Genomic DNA, 18,537 nt, shown 5'->3' with positions numbered 1-18,537 from the left:
CGTTGCTCTGTTTGCGTTCCTCGGGCTGGCTGTGGTTGTTGTCGTTGATTCTGGTGCGTACCACGTACACGCGTGTCTGTCGGAGGGGTCCGTTCTCCCTGTCTCTGTCTGTTTCCCTTCGAGTTGGTATCTCGCTGTGAGCGCACAGGAAATGCATTTCGAGCGCCGAGCACCGAGCCGGCTATAAAAGCCGTGCCACTGCCGGTTGGGAAATCATTCTGACATCGTCAGCGTTTCAAGCAACACACACGCATCCAACAACCAAATTTCCAAAAATGTGCCAACAAGTCGTTGTCGTTCCCGCTGCCAACAACAGCAACAACAAGATGAAGACCAGCTACAGCATCAAGCAGGTCCTGAAGACGCTCTTCAAGAAACAGCAGAAGCAGCAGCAGCACCCCCACCGCCACTCGCTGGAGTCCCTCGAGTCGAATGACAATCTTCGCAACGCCCAAGTCGAAGAGGCCTACTATGCCGAGATCGATGAGAACGCCGCCAACGAAAAACTCGCTCAAATGGCCCACTCCCAAGAGATCGAGATGATCGAGGAGGATCAGGAGGAGGACATCTATGTGCCCGTCCGCTTCGCCCGCACCCAGGCTGGTACCTTCTTCTGGACCACCAACCTGCAGCCCGTGGCCAGCGTTGAGCCCGCCTTCTGCTACTCCATGCAGTTCCAGGATCGTTGGGCCCAGGCCTAAGCATCACCATCCTGATCATGACTGATCCGATCAATCGTCAGCTTTAAAACGACTACAACATTGTGATAGCAGCAGCAGCAGCGGCTTTAACTCCTCCACGCATCGAACTCAGCGGGAAAACAATCTCAACTCGGCGATCCAGCGCTTCCATTAGATCTTAAGATATTGTGATAGAAAAACAAGAGCTTTAAAAATAATCTTACAAAATACAAAACAAGAACAAATCAAACTCAAATTGAATTATCTTATAATTGGGTTCGGGATATTGGGTTTCAGCTGAAGAAAATATTTTTGTTTGGATCTTCTTCTCATTCAAAGATTTCTCTGTTTTGATTCGAATTCCATTTGAATGAGTGGTTTGTTGTCATGCTTCAAGATTGTTGTCAAAGTCGAGTATCTGATAAGAACTACTACATGTACAGTTTTCTGATGTTTCGAGTCTCTTCTAGAATATGATATGGTGTGATAAATGCAGAGAAAACAATCCATATTATGCTTGCTATAAGGTTATTCCCCTATGACGTCAATGAAGGAGAGCGACAAAGAAACAAATATAATGGGAATATAAGGGAAGATAAATGGCAATAACAGGAGATGTTTGTAGTGTATCAAATGGAACACTTTAATATACAATTTTATTCAATATTGTAATGACAATGTTTAAAGACGGTTGAAAATTATTAAAGTAATATTTCCAGAAGAGGTTTCTGGAAAGATCCAAATAGGAAAATGGCAATAGTGCAACACAAACCTCATTGGAGAATGTGAATAATCTGAGCAAAGAATCTGAGAATTTTAAATGAGCTATAGAAAATCCCAAAAATCAAAGATTTAAAGATGCATTAGATTATAATTTTGGGATATCTACATGTGTCTGAATTGTCAAAAAAAAAAACTTATTAAATCTCAGAAAACCGTGAATATTCGCCTAGACTTCTCCAATTTCCATGATTAATTCCATTAAAATTATTCCATTACATTTGTAGGCCAAAGAAGATCAATGACAATTTCTTAGATGTTTCCTATAATTGATTTTCACCTCATTAAAGTTCTCCCATAATCTGGGTCATCATTGAATTCCGCGAACTGCTACTCCAACACACATCCTGCCATAAACCAGACATCGCTCATAGATGAAAGTCAATTCTTGAGATAGGTGAATCCTTAAATGGACAACCTTGAAATCGAACTAAGAAAAATCAATCTTCTGCAAGCGGCTAGAAGTGTGATACACGACCATCTGGAGAGTTAGAGAGAGAGCACGAGTGCTACCTTGGCGCGATGCCAATTGGAGGCAGCCGTGGCAGCCACTACGGCTATCACCTTGGCTAAGGCCACCATCGCCACCTGTGTGCGACCAAATATGGATATCGTGCGCATAACTTCACGGCAGCTCCTGGCAACGGACAACGGGCTTGTTGTCGCTTGTCGTACAACTTATTTATGTGCCGGCGAGGGAGTGCAGTGTGCAGTGTGGTTTGTGGACTGTGGAGTGTCGAGTGGAAACCCCCAGCAAGCAAAGAACTCAGAGAACTGAGAATCGAGAGCCGAGAACCGAAAACCACAATTAAAATGCAACATGTAGACGTCAACACCTCAAGACAGCACATCACATGCCAAGGCGTCTCAAGGCGGACGTTGAAATTGGGCATAAAAACAGTTGCCGCAAAAGATAATCGCCTTTGCTAGAGAATCACAAACGATCCCCCCCCCCCCCCCACTCCACCACACCTGCACCGCTTCTCATTCCAATATTATTCTCTCTCACACCCTGTCTCTTTCTATCAATCACAAACGCATTTCTCCTACACTAAAAATGCAAATTGATGTCGACAGCATGAGAAGGAGTAGAAAGAAGGAGTAGCTAAAAGAAAGAACAAAAATGTCAGCAGCAAACAAAAAAAAGAAAGAAAGGTTAGCTTTGGGAGAAGACCTACTAAATACCCCTCAATGCAAGCCTTTTATTAACTTTTTCTTGAACTCAGATTAGTACGTTTCCTTGGATAATCTGCACAATCAAAGGATATTTCTTTAAAGCGAGATATTAAACTTATCAATTCCGTGTTTGTATATATTGATTGCTTATATTGCTACAGGTATCGAGACTTATATATTTTGTTGTTCCTAAATTTGTTCTTCAAAACTGTAAATGCTTTCGGTGTTTCTTTTTTACAACTATGATTTGGCGACTTAATGTTTGTAATTATACTATATTTACATAGGAAAATACCTTTACGAGTATGTATAGTAAGTATTCTTCTTCAGTATCAGAAGTTATGGTGTTCGTATGCCATGTTTTTGTTGATGGTAAACCGAAACCGCAAAGATCACATCACCACATCATAAAACAAAGGTATTCATGTGTCTACGTACTACGTAAACGCCTTGTTACGTCCTTCCACATCAATACAATATACCCTGTGTTACCTGAGTAACAGGTATTCAAAGTTCTGGTAGCGCCGTGACGTAAATTAAGTAGCAATATAAGTTTCTGTTAAATTGCCTTTGACAGCACATAATTAATTTCGTATGCAAAGCGGCGTTTGTCTGCACGAAAGAATTGAAATTGGGAGAGAGAGAACAGACCCGAACAGAACAGAACAGAACAGAACCAACCGTGGAATGCCGTTGATAATGCTGATGACAATGTTCATGATGGTCATAATGATGATAGCGTTGGATAGGAGTTGGAGTCTGATAGTTATCTACATGGAACGTACCTTAGCCATTCCTCATTTACATACCTGTACAGAGTACACAAACACAAGCCCAACCTGATCCTGCGCCTTGCTGTCTTGGCTGCGTCTTCGGTTCTGCTGAGGCCCTGGGGTCTGGGGTCTCTGAGGTAGGGTTTAATGTACGCGTGTGTACTCAATTCTTGACGACAACCGCGGTGGCGGCCTTCGCGTGCGTGACGGGCATACGCTTAGCGGTCATTGATTGGCCGGGCAAGCAACATTGTTATTGCTGGTTTTTAGCCAGCTCTATGCCGTGCTGGCTTTTGGGCCACTTGCCTGTGGCTGGGGCTGAGGCTGAGGGCGCCGTCAGCAACAAGTGTGTGAACACCATTAAACGGTGATTAGGCCTCACCACGACTCCTGTCTCTATCTCTCTCTCTATCTTACCATTGGTCCGTCTAAGCCGAAAGAGCTACTCTTATGTGTGTGTGTGTGTGTGCGCACTCATGTGTGGCATGTGGCGAGGCCTCAATTAACATTACCCCATGGAGATTGGGAGTTGCGATGCGCTATGTGGGCGATCACAGTGTTGTAACCGAATTAGATCGAAGTGTGAGGAAAGATCCACACAATCATTTGTCAATGTTGTGGCGGCTAGAGATGGATGGAGGATAGGATGGAGGGGGTATGTTGTTGCATGCCAAAAACTAAGCTAATTAATGACTGACAGATTCTAGGCTCCTTCTAATAATGCGGCAACAAAAGCTTCCTTAAAATATTTTAAACGCATTCCTTTTGAATCATTTCAAAACGCTCGACTTAACTCGTAAATATTGCTCAATTAATACTCAAATAGAAATGAACATATGGAGGTGTGATCTTCGAATTTTCTCCTATTTACTAAAAGTCTAGAAAAAGTACGAGTACCACGCAGTTTCACAAAAAACACTGAATCATTTCCCAAAAAAAACGATGCCGTCTTTACACAGACGTCTGTAAACAAAACTTATCACGGCTAAAAGATGTTGCCAAAACAACATCAGCAAGAAAAATAATACTTGCACAAAATGATCAATGGAATTGACATAGAACGGCTGTTAGATGCGAGAGATACAAGATAGTGGCCCGACATTCAATGATGCTGTTTTGGGACCCCGATACAATTCTGTACAGACAATAGACAACCCAATTTGTAGAGCAAAATGTTAGTCACCCACCGAGACCGGCACCACGTCGAACTTTGTAGACCAAATAAACAAGTTTTTTGTTTGGGCCCACTGATAAGGGGCCTGGTCTTATCAGACTGGAACGCACTGATAAGCTATCTATAGGTGGGTGTGAGCCGTAAAAATATATATAAATCAATGAATTTCGAGACAGTCACGGCAATTGCAATCAATAGCTACTACAAAGTGAACGCTTTACCTCACAGAAAAAATACAGAAACCTCAATAAAACAATATCGATATGATGTTCCAAACTTTAACCCTCTGCTGCCTGGCTCTGGTCACTGGCATCGCCGCTAATACGGTGTCCACCAACGCCACGGACTGTCCCCAATTCTGCGCCGCCATCTACCGTCCAGTGTGCGCCACAGATGGAAAGAACTTCAAGGAATTCGCAAGCGACTGCAACCTCAAGTCGGACAACTGTCGCCGCGAACGCAACAACGTTGCGGGTAAGTTAATATAATACGAAATTCCAAAACTCTATCTAAAATGAGGTTATTCTTTCTTTAGCCTATGCTGAGACCGATTCCGCTTGGTGCAGCTCCGAGTTGGTGGAAAATATCCACGAAAAAATGGGCAGCTTCAAACTCGACCGCGAAGAGTGCTTCAAGCCCTGCTCGATGATCTACCAACCTATCTGTGTGACCAATGGCAAGTATCGTGCCCACCTGAGCAACGTCTGCCTGTTGGAGACCTTCAACTGCGCCCTGCAGGCCACCGGCGCCCAGCCCACAGAGCTGCTCCGTGTCCTGCGCGATTCGACCTGCTAGAAAGGATCTAAATCTGAACGGAACAATACAGGCTTCTTTTGTTTAAAATAGTTTTCTTTTTGTTTGGAAAATATACATGTGCATTTGTTTAAAGAAATCGCATTGGACAATGTAAACGACTTGTTAATTAGGGTTCGCACAGCGGGACTAAAACGAAAGTGACAATTATTTATAGACAGGACAGTTGGCGAACTTCTGTGCGTTGACAATCGGGTCATTCGGTTAGAGATGGTTAGACGTTAGACGTAAATAAAACAAAGGCTAGACTACAGGCAAAGGTTTCCTGAATATATACCAGCCTCTTAAGCATCGGCTGGTCGGCTTGGCCTCGTCTGTGCCTCGTTTCCTACAGTGCCAACCTTCTGTCATCAACACCTTGGAACCTGCCGGTCCATACTATATACATATGTGAATTTACCGGGTCTTTCAGTAGTTAATTCTAATTCTCCCAGGGACTATTCCAATGAGTGCTCAGGCGCCTTGAAAGGGAATTCTGCTGTATTTTAGACTTTTAACACAGTTTGAACTTGATATCTAGAGTATATTCTTAGCTTTTTTGTACAAGGATATACATTTTTTTGTACTTGTCATTAGAATTGGTGGTCCTATAATTTTTTTCCAAAATTCTAATTTGTACATATATCCTACAAAAATCAATAATTTTGAACGCTCAGGCAAAATGTTGCAATAGTATACACCTGTATATCCAAAGCATCCCCCAAACTTAACCAAAAAAAAACATCTCATGTTCTTAAATGAAATCATTCAACCGATCCACGTGACATCCTCTCCTCTGCAAGATGATACCAGGCAGAGCATCCCCCTTACCCCCTTCTTACCTCTTTCGCTTTCCAACTCCTTCAACTTATCAGTTTACCAGCCCGTCCGTTAGCCAGCTCTGCACAGACCGTTCATCTGTCAAGCCTCATTAGGCTCCACTCATCATACAGCTTCCGTTATCCTTTGTCTTCATCTTCGCTCTTCCGTTATGCGTAAGAGTACCCAACCAGTTCTATCTTCTTCGCTTATCCGATCAGCTGATCCCCCACTCATGATAATAGAAACGGGATTCTAGTTCTTTTCCATTTGTATGTTACAAAGGTGTATGTAGTGTATATTTTATTTTATATGCAAATTAGTATCACATTAACAACGTATATATTGCGCAGGAGAATAAATAAATGAAATTACAATAATTAGGGGGAGTATCCCCCTAATGTGAGAGATCTGTGTACTGAGGGTGGGGGTGGCTGGCATATGTGGGAGATCCAACTAGCAGAGGGTGCCGGGCAGTTGGCTGAAGCTCTGGCAGAGTAGGGCGTGCAGCAGGTCGTCGTCCACCCGCTCCTGGGTGTTGGCCCAGAAGAAGGTGCCGTTATCGGTGCTAATGTATTGCAACGGCAACTGCAGATCCCAGAGATTGCTGGGCAACTGTGCCGCAGTTGGAGTTGCACTTGCACTTGATGTTGCCGTGGTCGTGTTGCTGTTGCTGTTGCTGTTGTGATGTGTGTGCTGACAGTTGCGTCCGTGGAGGCAGGCGCCACAACTCTGTGCGCTGGCCTTCTCCACATAGACGCTGCTGATGAGGGTGGGCGTGTTGGGGGGCTGGGTGAGTGACACCTCATCGTCTACGGTGAGTTGCCTCAGCTCCGCCCCGTACTTGTAGATAGACTCCTCAGGCGTTGACTTGCTCTCATCCTCGAGGATAAGCTCGATCTGTTGCTGCTGCTGCTGCTGTGTGTTGTTGAGATCCACATTGTTGGGGTGGGCCAGTGTCAGGGGCGCCGGCCTGCCCTTGCCACCCACTGTCAGCAGGCGGCGCAGGGGCTGCCAGACTTTGCGCATGCGTCGCACAGTCTTGGGCACGCCCAAAGGTGTTGCTGCTGTCGCTGTCATCGAAGCTGATGTGTGGATGCTGCTGTTGCTGCTGTTCGTGTTGGTGTTGGTGCTGCTGGCCGTCAAGTTTTTCGTATCTAGATACATGGCGAGAGAGCGGAGCTTCTTTCGAGTCGTGTGTCTTGAGAGCTTTTTTTCTTGGTTTGTGCAGCGAGCGTTGCGTGTGCGCACCTCGCGAGAGCTGGTCGTTTACTGATGCTGCTGCGCCTGGCGTCGCTCATATTTATATATGAGGCACTGCCGCTGCGCAGCCGATGGCCAGTCAAGAGTGAAATCGTATGCCGGCTGATCTCACGAGCAGCAACGGCAATGGCAACGGCAGCAGCAGCAGCGGCAGCAGAACAGCCAAGCACCGTACGAAATTTGAGTGCACTCTCACACACACCAGGGTGAGGGTGAGAAGGTACTAGGGTGGGGGTGAGAGAGGTGAGTGGTGGTGACTGGGAACAGGAGAACCAGAGAGGGGGAACGGGCCTGGCAGCCTTTTTATGTGCGCGTATTTCCCAAATAAATTCCAACAGGAATCACAAGCTCCGTCCGCTCTGGCTCTTCTGTGTGTGTACTTTTCCCATGCACGTACAATCGACAAGGGCCGCTTGATGAGTTTCGGCTGCAGGTAGATGGAGATGGAGGAGACGACCACGACGACTTCGGCAGAGGCTCTGGCAGCCGCACAGTGGTCCAAGAATGAGTATAAACGCATTAACAACGCATTTAGTTCTTATTGTTGGGATTTCCAAAGGCATAGTAAATGATTGGTCTATTAGGGAAATAATTTTAAATATCTTACCATTATTATTAATATTGCTAATAATCCTTTCTGAACTACCAAATAATTTTGATAATAGAAATACATCAATTATAAATATTGGAAATATTTCACTACAAATTAAGTTTAATTATATTTTTTAAATATTTAAATAATTATTCAAAACAGTTAAACTGTTATACTGATCCTTAATTTCTGTGCATAGGTAACGAACCTTAGAGTACTCACACCCTCTACGGCTACTGCTCTTCTCTTCCCATCCACTTCCTTATTTCCTAATATTCTACCCTTTTCCAATACACTTTGTGCCACTATGCGGATCGCCTGTTCGTCATTTATGCACGACTGACTTTGTTTTGACATTCACACGGTACCCGGAGCCCGGAGCAGCGCAGTAGTACATGGGTTTGTTGTCCAGCCGGCTTCGTAGCTAGGGTCGCCACAGTGACGTAGTCGAATGGTTTACCCAGAGGGGACCTGCCAGCACCTGTTCCCTTTTCAGATCGCTGGGACTAAGACGCTGCCCATTTCCGTCCTGGGACACAAAACGCAGGCGCAGCGTCGTGGTCGATGTCTTCGACAGCGTCGACGTCGTTGCGAGTGTGGGAAAGGGCTTATAAGAATTTCACTTGGGTTTTCGGATTTTGGGTTGTACGATTATTGTTGTTGTTGCTTTTATTTTTGTTTCCTTTCGTGGTGATTTTGCTGTTATTGCTGTTGCTGCAGGGGCTGAGCAGCTGTTATTGCTACTTGTTGGCCTGTTTGTTGTCATTTATAATCAAGGCTCGGAGCCCCGGCGCTGATAAGTTCATTTTAAAGGGACTACGACTGTAGTGGCACCGAGGGGATTATGACATGTTGTGGTTCACACGCTCCGAGAAGGAAATCTGGATGTAGTCGGTGCTGGGGAATCGGTACAGGTATGGGTATGGGGGATGGTGATGGAGTGAGGTTCTAATGAGGCCGTGACCTGATTCGGGCGAGCTGCAAGTCCTTGCCTCGCTCACAGGTTCGGTTCCCACACACTACAATCGGACTTAGCCCCGCTCTGTCCGTCGGTGCGTCCGGGCGTCCGTTGGCAGAACTAGTTAGACGAGCTCATGGCCCGAACCAGGTTTCTGTTTCTGCCTCTCGGCGGCCTAGGCTGCCGAAACTCGTGCCAATCGCGTGTGCACCGCACGCCTGCCCACCAGAGACTCTTGCCTTTGGCCGCTATTAATCTTTGGCGGAGTCGCACTCGGCCCCCTGGGCACACCGCGCACATTTGCCCCCAATCAGCGTCTAGGCTTTGAACTGCACGTTTGCTAAATTGAAAGCGACTGAGCTGGCAACACGCACACCGGCCGACTGTCTCTGACTCTAGCCCCCAGCTCGAAGCCAACTCTGTGACTGCCTGCGATGGCAGCTCCAGCTGAGGTAAGCTTGTGCCCGGACTTGAGCCTTATGGATGCTATGGATGGACAGACAGAGGTCTGAGCCGAGTCGTTAGGCGATTTGTACTCTATCTATGGTAGGGTATTTAAAAAAATCTATGTTTTAAGGCACTACAATAATACAATTATAATTTCACTAATCTATGTGCTATACAATTGAGCTATGATTGGGGTATTTTATATATTCAATTGTTATCGCAAAGTATGTGAGGATAATGAATGGTGGTAAAGTGGAATAAACTGGGGATCCTTCAATGGAAACCCTCTCATTTTAGAGCATTTTCAATTCGTTTTCTACTGCCACTCGATTCGCTCTTGCCCATCAGCAACTATTTGGCTTTTAAGCTCTTGGTTCACACGATGGCCGACGATGGCAACAAGTTTTTTGCAAAGCAATATACACATACACACATATTGTGGTCATATAGACATACACACATAAGCGTATATGACAAGCAATTAGTGTGCATTGAGGTTAGTCGAAAATGGCTTTGCGGTTGATGGTTATTTTGCATTGCTCATACGCCACGTGTGCCGGCAGCAGAGTTGAAAGTTGAGAGGAGTCTTGGATCTCGAAAGCCGATCCAATGCCTCGGCCGAGAGATGCTTAATTTTGATGCCGCCGCTCTGCCACAGTCAGCAGAAAGCAGAATGCCAAACGGCCAGCGGAAGTCATGGACAGAAGACAAACAAACAGAAACAGAGCGATTCTGCAGCATCATGGGAAATGCTTAGCCAGGCAAAAAGCCAAGCCAGAAAAATAACTCTGAGGCATCCGACCACAAGTGTCATATTGCCGGGCGAGTCGGGCGGAAAAAACAAGAGAGGCGACCATAAAAACCAGGCAACATTTTGTACACTCTGTGGCTGACCAGCAGTAGCCCTGAGATCAGCGGAATTACAAAAAATATACTCGTACTTAATATGTGAGACGACAAATCTTAGAACGACAACCGGATGTTAAAGTTTACGACGAAACCAGCAGCAGCCTAGAAGGGTGGTGGCGGCTATGCAAAAATCGTTTTCGGAGCCCCCATCCCTCACACAGTGACTAGGGGAGATGGGGGTGGGGCGAAGGGAGATAGGGAAACTGTTACACTTAATCGATACGCTTCAACGAAAAGTCGAGGCAAAGCCCAAAGCACAGTGGTGGTAGTTGTAGTTGTCGCAGTCATCATCATCAGCGAAGCATGCGACATAATTGCGCGAGTTAAAGGCAGCCCCCTGCCATCTCCATCGCCCCCCCTCCGCACCGCACCGCTCCGAACCGAACCGCAGTGGTCGCCCACTGCCCCCCCATCGTCACAGTCAACCCGCTTGAAAAACAACCAGCAGCAGTAACAGCAACAACATTTCAGCAATCCATCGGATCGCATCACAATCCAGCCATCCGTCCAACGTGTGGGAAACACACGACAAATCTGTTTCCCACGGTCTCGTAAAGTAGGCACCACACACACACACACTCTCGCATGCACCCAGAGAGACCCACAATCACACTCACAGTAGTTTTGTAGGCTCCCCCATGTCTCTTTGTTGGACAGAGACAGAGTATCGACTTGGACAACGAATGGGAGCCGGAGCCGGAGCCGAGCCAAGCCGAGCCGATTCCGAGTCGAGTAGAGAAGAGCGGCGGCAGCGCAACTGTCATCATTGACAATAAGTATGACATGGGCAAAGGCAACGGGGCGGAGGCAGAGGCAGCGGCGACGGCAGAGACAGAGCAGGAGGCCGAAGCCGTGGTAGCAGTCTGAGAGCCACGCGCAGTCGCTGAGAATGAGATCCAATCCGAATGCCGACGTTGGGGCTGTCTCCCTCTGGGCTCTGCTGCAATCAATTGAAGACGACGCGCGCCAGAGCACAGGCGCAGGCACAGTGCGAGGCACGCTCGCTCTCGCTCCCATTGCGCGAGTACAGTGGTTGAGAATACGATGAAACGTGGAAGATGCATTCGAAGGAATCACTTCGGGAATTCACACATTTGCTTCATTTTATTTAATTATAATTATGGGCCTTTCACATTTTTTAAAGCCTACTTTTTGGGAGTGGCCTGGAATAATATATTACAAAATATCAATTTAATTATAGGATAAAAGAGCTGGTATAAATTTTAATCAGTGCAGAAATTATGTACACATTTGAAAAGAAATATTTTCTAATCTTTAATTTTATTACCAAACCCATTGATTCTCTGTCCCATTTCAACTATTGGTGCTACTCCAAAAAATAGACTATACATTTTAATCAAATAACAATTTATGAATTTTATAAAATAACAAAGGTTAACAAAGCATAAGCAGGATACTTTGTCAGGTGAATGAAAGTTAAAGATGCTTTTAAACATCAAATATCATATTCATTACAATTTTATCCATGATATACAACATACCTATCCCTTATACGTAACAATCTTCCCAATAAATGTACTCTCGATCCACTGTGCCTCTGCAGGCAACCCCCAGCAACCGCTCGCTCCCCTGCAATGACTTACAGTAGCCTCTCTTTGTGCCGCTGCCGAATGCCGCTACCGAGCCGAGACCGAAGTCGAGCTCGAGCCCAACCGAATGCCGTCACACTGTACACTGTGGGGGTATGTGTGTGAGTGATCATGCGGGAGCTTTGTGTTTGTAAGAGCTGAGCGAGGAGCGAGCGAGCGAGAGTGTGGCAGCAACGGGGGTCGTATAAAAGTAACGCTGGGAACTAGTTTGCCACTCATTTCGTAAACGCGCCGCCTGTTGAACGCCACGCAGCCGAGAACGCGCACCGCACGCGCAGCGGCCCAAAGAGAAATAATACTCGTAAAACACAAACCAAGAAATCGACGAGATAATGTGCAGCTAACTAAATCGCTCAACGAATCAGAAACTCTATGAAAATATATATCCAAAGATCAAGTCCGATCAAAGACACAACATGGTCATGGAGATGTCCAAGACGTATCAGTACCGCAAGGTGATGAAGCCCCTTCTGGAGCGGAAGCGACGTGCGCGCATCAACAAGTGCCTCGATGACCTCAAGGACCTGATGGTCGAGTGTCTGCAGCAGGAGGGCGAGCACGTGACTCGCCTGGAGAAGGCCGACATCCTTGAACTGACCGTGGATCACATGCGCAAGCTCAAGCAGCGCGGCGGCCTCTCCCTGCAAGGACCCGTAGCCGGAGGCAGTCCACCGCCCGCCACCAGCACCGCCCACGTTGAGTCTTTCCGCTCTGGATATGTGCACGCGGCCGATCAGATTACGCAAGTCCTGCTTCAGACCCAGCAAACTGATGAGATTGGACGCAAGATTATGAAATTTCTATCGACGCGACTAATTGAGCTGCAAACCCAATTGCTGACACAGCAGCAGCAGCAGCAACAGCAATCTGGACCCGCCGTCGGTTTTGCATCGGGTCGACTGGCCTTCCCGCTGCTGGGTGGCTACGGGCCGGCGGCCGCCGCTGCCGCAGTCAGCTACAGTGCCTATCTGTCCGGCAAGGACGAGCTGATCGATGTGACCTCTGTGGACGGCACGGCGATATCCGAAACGGCGTCGGTCAGCTCTCAGGAGTCTGGCGCCTCGGAGCCCGTCTGGAGGCCCTGGTGAAGGGCGGGCCTTCAGACGACATCTAATTTCGTAGATCTTATCCCTAGTGTTTAACCCAAAAAAAAAAGGCTATTAATCGTTCGCTACTCACAGCGTACAGCAACCGCAACAAGATCCGTTGTCTTCCAAAGTAATTTATAGCAAACATCAGACGAATCCGATTCGCTAATCGCTTTCGGATTGCTTTTGAAATACCTTTAAGTCTAGTTCCGATAATTATATGTAGTCTGTAAATGGATTGTTTAATTTAATCAACTGTGATATAACGAAAGTACGAAGATCAATTCATTTCTTGGAGTGGAGTGGAGTGCGCCAGTTTCCTAATAATTTGCTAAAAACGTTTCCTAAGTTGCTTAGTTCATTGCGCTCTATTCAAAGTGTAGTTATCTAATTAAGCTTTAAATAATTTATAAATGTTAATTTATGGTTAATTGAAAATAACAAATCAAAGGCAAATACAATATCCAAAATACATCAAATACATCAATAAAATTGTAAAAACGAAAAAAACATAATATATTTTATTGGGCGGAGTTTGGCTAGTGCTTTTTTTCCATTTCAGATTAGTGGAAATAGAAGTAAAGAATGGTCCGATTTTATACATATTTTCGTATACCCTTTCAAAAGGGGGTAACAACAACCCTTCACTCGTATTGGACATGATTATCGAGTAAACAAATTAAATCTGATGACATGATGGGATTTTATCCACTTATAAAAGCAAAGATCTTCCAAATTATTGCGGTATTGGATCTCAACATGAAATGACCATCGGATATCGAACACTAAAGGAACTAAAGGGACGACTGTAATTTAAATTATATTATTACAGATTTACATTCCCTTAATTGTTTTTATATCTATAAATCCACGTCAAAAATAACCCAAATAAACAGAAGCCCTATTTCCTTCCATATAAGATATCTATTCTTATTAACTGATCATCCAATTAATTCGAGGAACACCAGCCCTAATATATGCAACACATTTCTGCAACCACTGCTCTGATTCATTCACATGAGCGGATCGTCTAATTGGAGTAGAGCCTGTTTTTTGGTCCACATGATGAGCAATCAACAGGCGACGACGATCGATTCTCTCTACCTGAAAACCGCTGCAAACTGGTTGGAACTGTGGCCAGAATCAACAGTCAAGCAACCCCCGAAGACCTTAACTACCTGCTGGCAGGTAAATTGCACAACAATAAGACCAGAAAAAAGGTCCAGGATCGTATCGGATTAGGCTCTGCTCGTTTTTCAAATGAGTCATGCCAATTAACAAAGGATTTCTGTCCCTTATTATTTTCGTGTGATCTGTAAATGGAAAATTGTGGGAACAATGCGAGGGAGATAGAAAACAATTCAGATTCTTTTTCTTTTCAATTGTATATATATTTTGTGTTTTGTTTTTTTTTTTTGTAAATGTTAAATAAAATGTATCACAATTTTTTGTAAAGCTTTCAGTTGAGGCTTGCGTGTTAATTTTTGTGGATTGCTTCAAAAATTAACGGAAGACGTTGATTAAAGCTGGTGGCTGGAGCCCGAAGACCCCAAGTGGAAGACATGGTTGCGTTGATGGTGGCTGCTGATCGACTTAGGCCTGAACCCAGCGATCCTGGAACTGCGAGACGGCAATCTCGTTGGCGGTGCTGCAGTACAGGGGCTCGATCAGATCGTTGTCGGCTGGCAGATCGGAGGCGGCGGTCCAGAAGAAGGTGCCGTGGGCGGTGCGCACAAAGTGAACTGGCACTGAGGGCAATTGCTCGAGCTCGTAGTCCTCCATGTCGCAGGAGGCGGAGAGGCGCTCGTTGGCCTCATTCTCGTAGGACTCCATTGAGGCGCAAACGGAGGCGGACTCCAGATCGGCATTTCGGCTGTTTTCAATGGATTCAAGGGACTCCAAAGAGTTGGCCTTCAGTGTGTTCTTCAGATTCTGCTCCTCCTCGACTAGCTGCTGTTGTTGCTGCTTGAAGATCTTCTGCAGCAGTTTCTTGACGCTGTAGGACAGCTTCTTGTTTGATTTAATGCTCATGGTGTTGGAGTCGTTGGTCTTGTTCTGGCACATGTTGTATGGCTTGTTGTGTAGCTGCTGTGTAGCTGAGATGTGTACTGTACGAAGCGTTGAGCTCGAATGATGTCTGATCCTCCGAACGCTGGGCCTTTTATACCCTGGCGAAGGGTAGCTGTCAGGACTGCAGGCAGGAGAAACCCAAGACGAGGCAAGCAGGTCACAAACACCGAGTGTGGGAAACTACAAGGATACGTGTCCGATCTGCCAACCAGAAAATCCTATACACTGCACACACAGATACACACAGATGCACTCGGAGGGTACACGGAGAGCAACAACAAAAACGGCAGGTGTGTTTTGAAAGGGACGGGCCAGGACGGACGGCTCTCCATTAACCTGCCTGCGTCGGAGTGTGACGGCATGTCGTGCCGACCTGCTCGCACCTGCTGACGGTATGGGGCAATTTTATCCTGCTGCAGGATCGTGAGAAACGAGACTTTCTACCAGTTCCCACAGTTTTTCGAAAGGATCCTTTTTGAAAAGGAGATTCTTTTTTTTTATCCGTATTTCTGCTGATCACTTTTGGTTTTTATGTGCTCTTTATGCACTTATCTCATTCCGGGAGATGGAGCGAGAGAGAGAGAGAGAGCGAGAGGGAGCGGGATGGAGAGCCTGTCAAGAGGGGGCGGGGAAAATCCCTTTTCGATTTTTTGAACACGTGTGCAGCTCGGAAACGTGGGAGAATATTTTCAATTTTCAACGCTCGAACTGCAGCAAACAATTAATGCCCGATCCCAAAAGATCACATAGCTCAATAGGCAAACAACAGACACTGGGATACTGGGACACTGGGTCGTCGCTGCTGCTCTGGAATGGGGAAACCGAGACCATTTAATGCGCTGTAATTTGAAATTTATCAAATTCTATGGAGAGGCGTTGCCTATGGAGCGGGATGGCTGATGGAGGATGGAATGAGGACAAGGATCGACAGCGAAGGAGTTGCTTTAAATTTTTGTTTCTCGATGGAAGACAATTAGCAGGGGATGGGGTCTCCATTCCCCCTTGTCTGTGCCTTATTAAGGGGCACTCTCTCTGTGTAGTAAAAGGAGGAGGACGATGGAGATGAGAAGGAGCATGGGTATGGGTACGAGGAGCACACGCACAGCAAGCGTTTGTCCCTTTTTTTATGTGGTTCTTTTTTTCCTGTGCCCGTCTCAGGTTGGACACGTGATGGCGCGTGAGGCGCTGAAGCCAACGTTTCTCAGGATTTGTTCGGTTGTTTCTTCTCCTCCTTGGATATCGCTCCCGTACTTAATGGATTGTCCTTTGACTTAACCATAAATATTTGGAACTCGTTGTGAGCTGGGACAAATTAAGCAGGAGAGGAGTCTTCTTTCGGTGAGAAGTTGTAGGCTGGCGTTAACAGTTCGTTTCAATAGTTGGGCCGCAATTGCTGCTGCCCCGTATGCCAGGACCCATTGATCTTCTATGTGGAGGTGATGATGATTATATGGTTAGTGTTTTTGTTTTTTTGGTTGGGTATAAGATTGGATTTTGTTCTGTTTGGTTTCAGATGGGCAGATCTAAGATGTGTGGCGGGCTATTCCTAGAACAATCCTTTGAATTGGAAATTGTTAAGGTGGATTGAATGGAATGAAAGTTTAATTTTTGTTCAATTTTTGGGAATAATTGGTAGCTTATTTAATTGATTAATAAATCGATATGTAGATCTTTATTTGTTAGGGATAGGATTTACATTCCTTTGGTTTGTTAAGAATATCATATCACACATATATAGTTACTATACAAAATTAGTAATGGAAGAACTTAATGGTCTAATAAGTATAATAATAAGCGACATAATATATATGATTGAGCCACAATTACTGTTCTGTATGCCAGGACCTGTTGATAATGATGTAGAATTATTAGGGAGGGATATGCTTATATTTTTTGCTGGTATGGACACTTACATATATCAATGGATCCCAAATCCAGAAAAGTCCAAGGAAGAATAAGCTTTCTTAAATTCAAAGAAGGAAATATAACTCTTTCTTAGGTTCCTTAATCGGTATTTACAATGATATCAATGAAGCATAGATTTAAATCGAAATAAGGGAATATAATATTCAATTTCGAAAACTATATACATACATTATATTTATAAGAATTATGAGTTTTATGGACGGCCAATGCATGATGCTCCTTCCTACTTGTTGAATATCTCTTAAGTCCCTTAAGTTCCTATCCCATAGTAACACAAATTAGGGAGAACCTTCATTTTGCAGGTTATTAGGTGTATTAATTAGTAAATATTTGATTGCACTATTTATTATATCTGGTCTTTCTTTGGGTGGAATTTCAATAGTAACAGTGCAACAGGCACGAATCTAGATTAAAGATCTAGAATATATCTATCTAAATAGAACTCTTCCATAATAATATCGAACTAAATTCAATAGAATCCTTTCAATATGTATAACAGAAAATGTCAATATTGTTCAATCAATAAATGGTACAGTTCCCTACCATCCCTCATAGAAAAACTCCAATCGCCTATTAAGATATGTATGTATAAAATAAAGACTATAAGATTGAGACTTGACGCATAAAAGACAGTTCCGTCCCCATGGCATGCCTTACAAAAAACTGTACGAGTTTTCCACTATTAAGATACAGAATATTTATGATTGAGATTTCTTTTGCAATAAAGAATGTTGTCTTTTATCACAAACAGAACTGCCGTCAATCTATTCAATGTCCTTTGCTGGATAAACAGAACCAAATTATGGAATTGCTTCTAGGAATTTGACCTCTGTACGGCCTGGACTGTTCTTCTTTATTCCCATTTTTCGGTTGACTCATTCTACCGCATTATTCGGCCTTATTATGCATGGATTGTGTTGATCTAATTGTGTTTTTGGTCCTTTGGGTAGCACGAGAGTATTTCAGTTTTTTTGGTCGACTCATTGCCCCTAGTTTCCCTTTTGATGGATACTTTTTGTGTGCGTGTTTTTTTCGTCGGGTTTTATTGTGTGCCCACGTGCAGGGCCCAAAACAAATAAAAATAGTTAACCATTTCTATGGGAAACCAAAGCCCCGCTGGGGGTCCAAGGCGAGACGGAGGCAGTGGTGCCCCTGCAGTGGTTTTCTGGCGACTACTGTGGTGCCCTCTTCTTCGAAATCTCTTGCCCCTGCTCTCTCGTTGAACACGTGCACTGATTTCTTATCGCCGTCCGATCATTAAAGGTTCCAAAATCGTAGATTAGCTCGCACACACAAAGAAAGAAAACGAAAAAAAAAAGTAAAAATAATACAAATAAAATCAACCTGACCCTGACAATCCATTGTCTCCTAGCCGAAAACCGAACCGAACCCAACCAAGTGTTCATCGAGGGATGGGATGGGATGGGAGGGATGGTATATTATGGTATGGCAACTTGAACGTTCATGTTTGTGCACGTGA

The 18,537-nt window shown here is 44.9% G+C and overlaps 5 protein-coding genes across 5 annotated transcripts; 3 read left to right on the top strand and 2 right to left on the bottom strand.

Annotated features, from left to right (window-relative positions):
• Positions 1–200: 200 nt before the first annotated feature.
• On the top strand, positions 201–941 carry LOC108154257 (enhancer of split malpha protein). Its single transcript, XM_017284492.2, has one exon. The coding sequence runs from the start codon at positions 276–278 to the stop codon at positions 699–701; it is 426 nt and encodes a 141-aa protein (XP_017139981.1). The 5' UTR covers positions 201–275; the 3' UTR covers positions 702–941.
• Positions 942–4,764: 3,823 nt separating this feature from the next.
• Positions 4,765–5,480, top strand: LOC108154291 (enhancer of split M1 protein). The gene is made up of 2 exons (XM_017284541.2): positions 4,765–5,057; positions 5,119–5,480. Exons 1-2 carry the CDS (start codon positions 4,847–4,849, stop codon positions 5,376–5,378), a joined length of 471 nt encoding a protein of 156 aa, XP_017140030.1. The 5' UTR covers positions 4,765–4,846; the 3' UTR covers positions 5,379–5,480.
• A 970-nt stretch (positions 5,481–6,450) lies between these two features.
• Positions 6,451–7,484, bottom strand: LOC108154261 (enhancer of split M2 protein). The gene has a single exon (XM_017284497.2). The coding sequence runs from the start codon at positions 7,359–7,361 to the stop codon at positions 6,651–6,653; it is 711 nt and encodes a 236-aa protein (XP_017139986.1). The 5' UTR covers positions 7,362–7,484; the 3' UTR covers positions 6,451–6,650.
• A 4,701-nt stretch (positions 7,485–12,185) lies between these two features.
• On the top strand, positions 12,186–13,295 carry LOC108157639 (enhancer of split m3 protein). Its single transcript, XM_017289783.2, has one exon. The coding sequence runs from the start codon at positions 12,390–12,392 to the stop codon at positions 13,059–13,061; it is 672 nt and encodes a 223-aa protein (XP_017145272.1). The 5' UTR covers positions 12,186–12,389; the 3' UTR covers positions 13,062–13,295.
• Positions 13,296–14,478: 1,183 nt separating this feature from the next.
• LOC108154255 (enhancer of split m4 protein) lies at positions 14,479–15,200 on the bottom strand. The gene has a single exon (XM_017284490.2). It carries the CDS (start codon positions 15,123–15,125, stop codon positions 14,655–14,657), a length of 471 nt encoding a protein of 156 aa, XP_017139979.1. The 5' UTR covers positions 15,126–15,200; the 3' UTR covers positions 14,479–14,654.
• Positions 15,201–18,537: the final 3,337 nt, after the last annotated feature.

This window comes from Drosophila miranda, chromosome 2 (genome assembly GCF_003369915.1).
Source record: "Drosophila miranda strain MSH22 chromosome 2, D.miranda_PacBio2.1, whole genome shotgun sequence".
NCBI classification, from domain to species: domain Eukaryota; kingdom Metazoa; phylum Arthropoda; class Insecta; order Diptera; family Drosophilidae; genus Drosophila; species Drosophila miranda.
The sequence above is the reverse complement of the archived record's forward strand: the minus strand, read 5'-3'. Positions and strand labels throughout refer to the sequence as shown.

Coding starts and splice junctions, on each gene's coding strand:
- LOC108154261 (XM_017284497.2), bottom strand. CDS start 7,361: ATGTATCTAGATACGAAAAACTTGACGGCCAGCAGCACCAACACCAAC.
- LOC108154257 (XM_017284492.2), top strand. CDS start 276: ATGTGCCAACAAGTCGTTGTCGTTCCCGCTGCCAACAACAGCAACAAC.
- LOC108154291 (XM_017284541.2), top strand. CDS start 4,847: ATGATGTTCCAAACTTTAACCCTCTGCTGCCTGGCTCTGGTCACTGGC. Junction 5,058..5,118: donor CGAACGCAACAACGTTGCGG/GTAAGTTAATAT, acceptor TTCTTTCTTTAG/CCTATGCTGAGACCGATTCC.
- LOC108154255 (XM_017284490.2), bottom strand. CDS start 15,125: ATGTGCCAGAACAAGACCAACGACTCCAACACCATGAGCATTAAATCA.
- LOC108157639 (XM_017289783.2), top strand. CDS start 12,390: ATGGTCATGGAGATGTCCAAGACGTATCAGTACCGCAAGGTGATGAAG.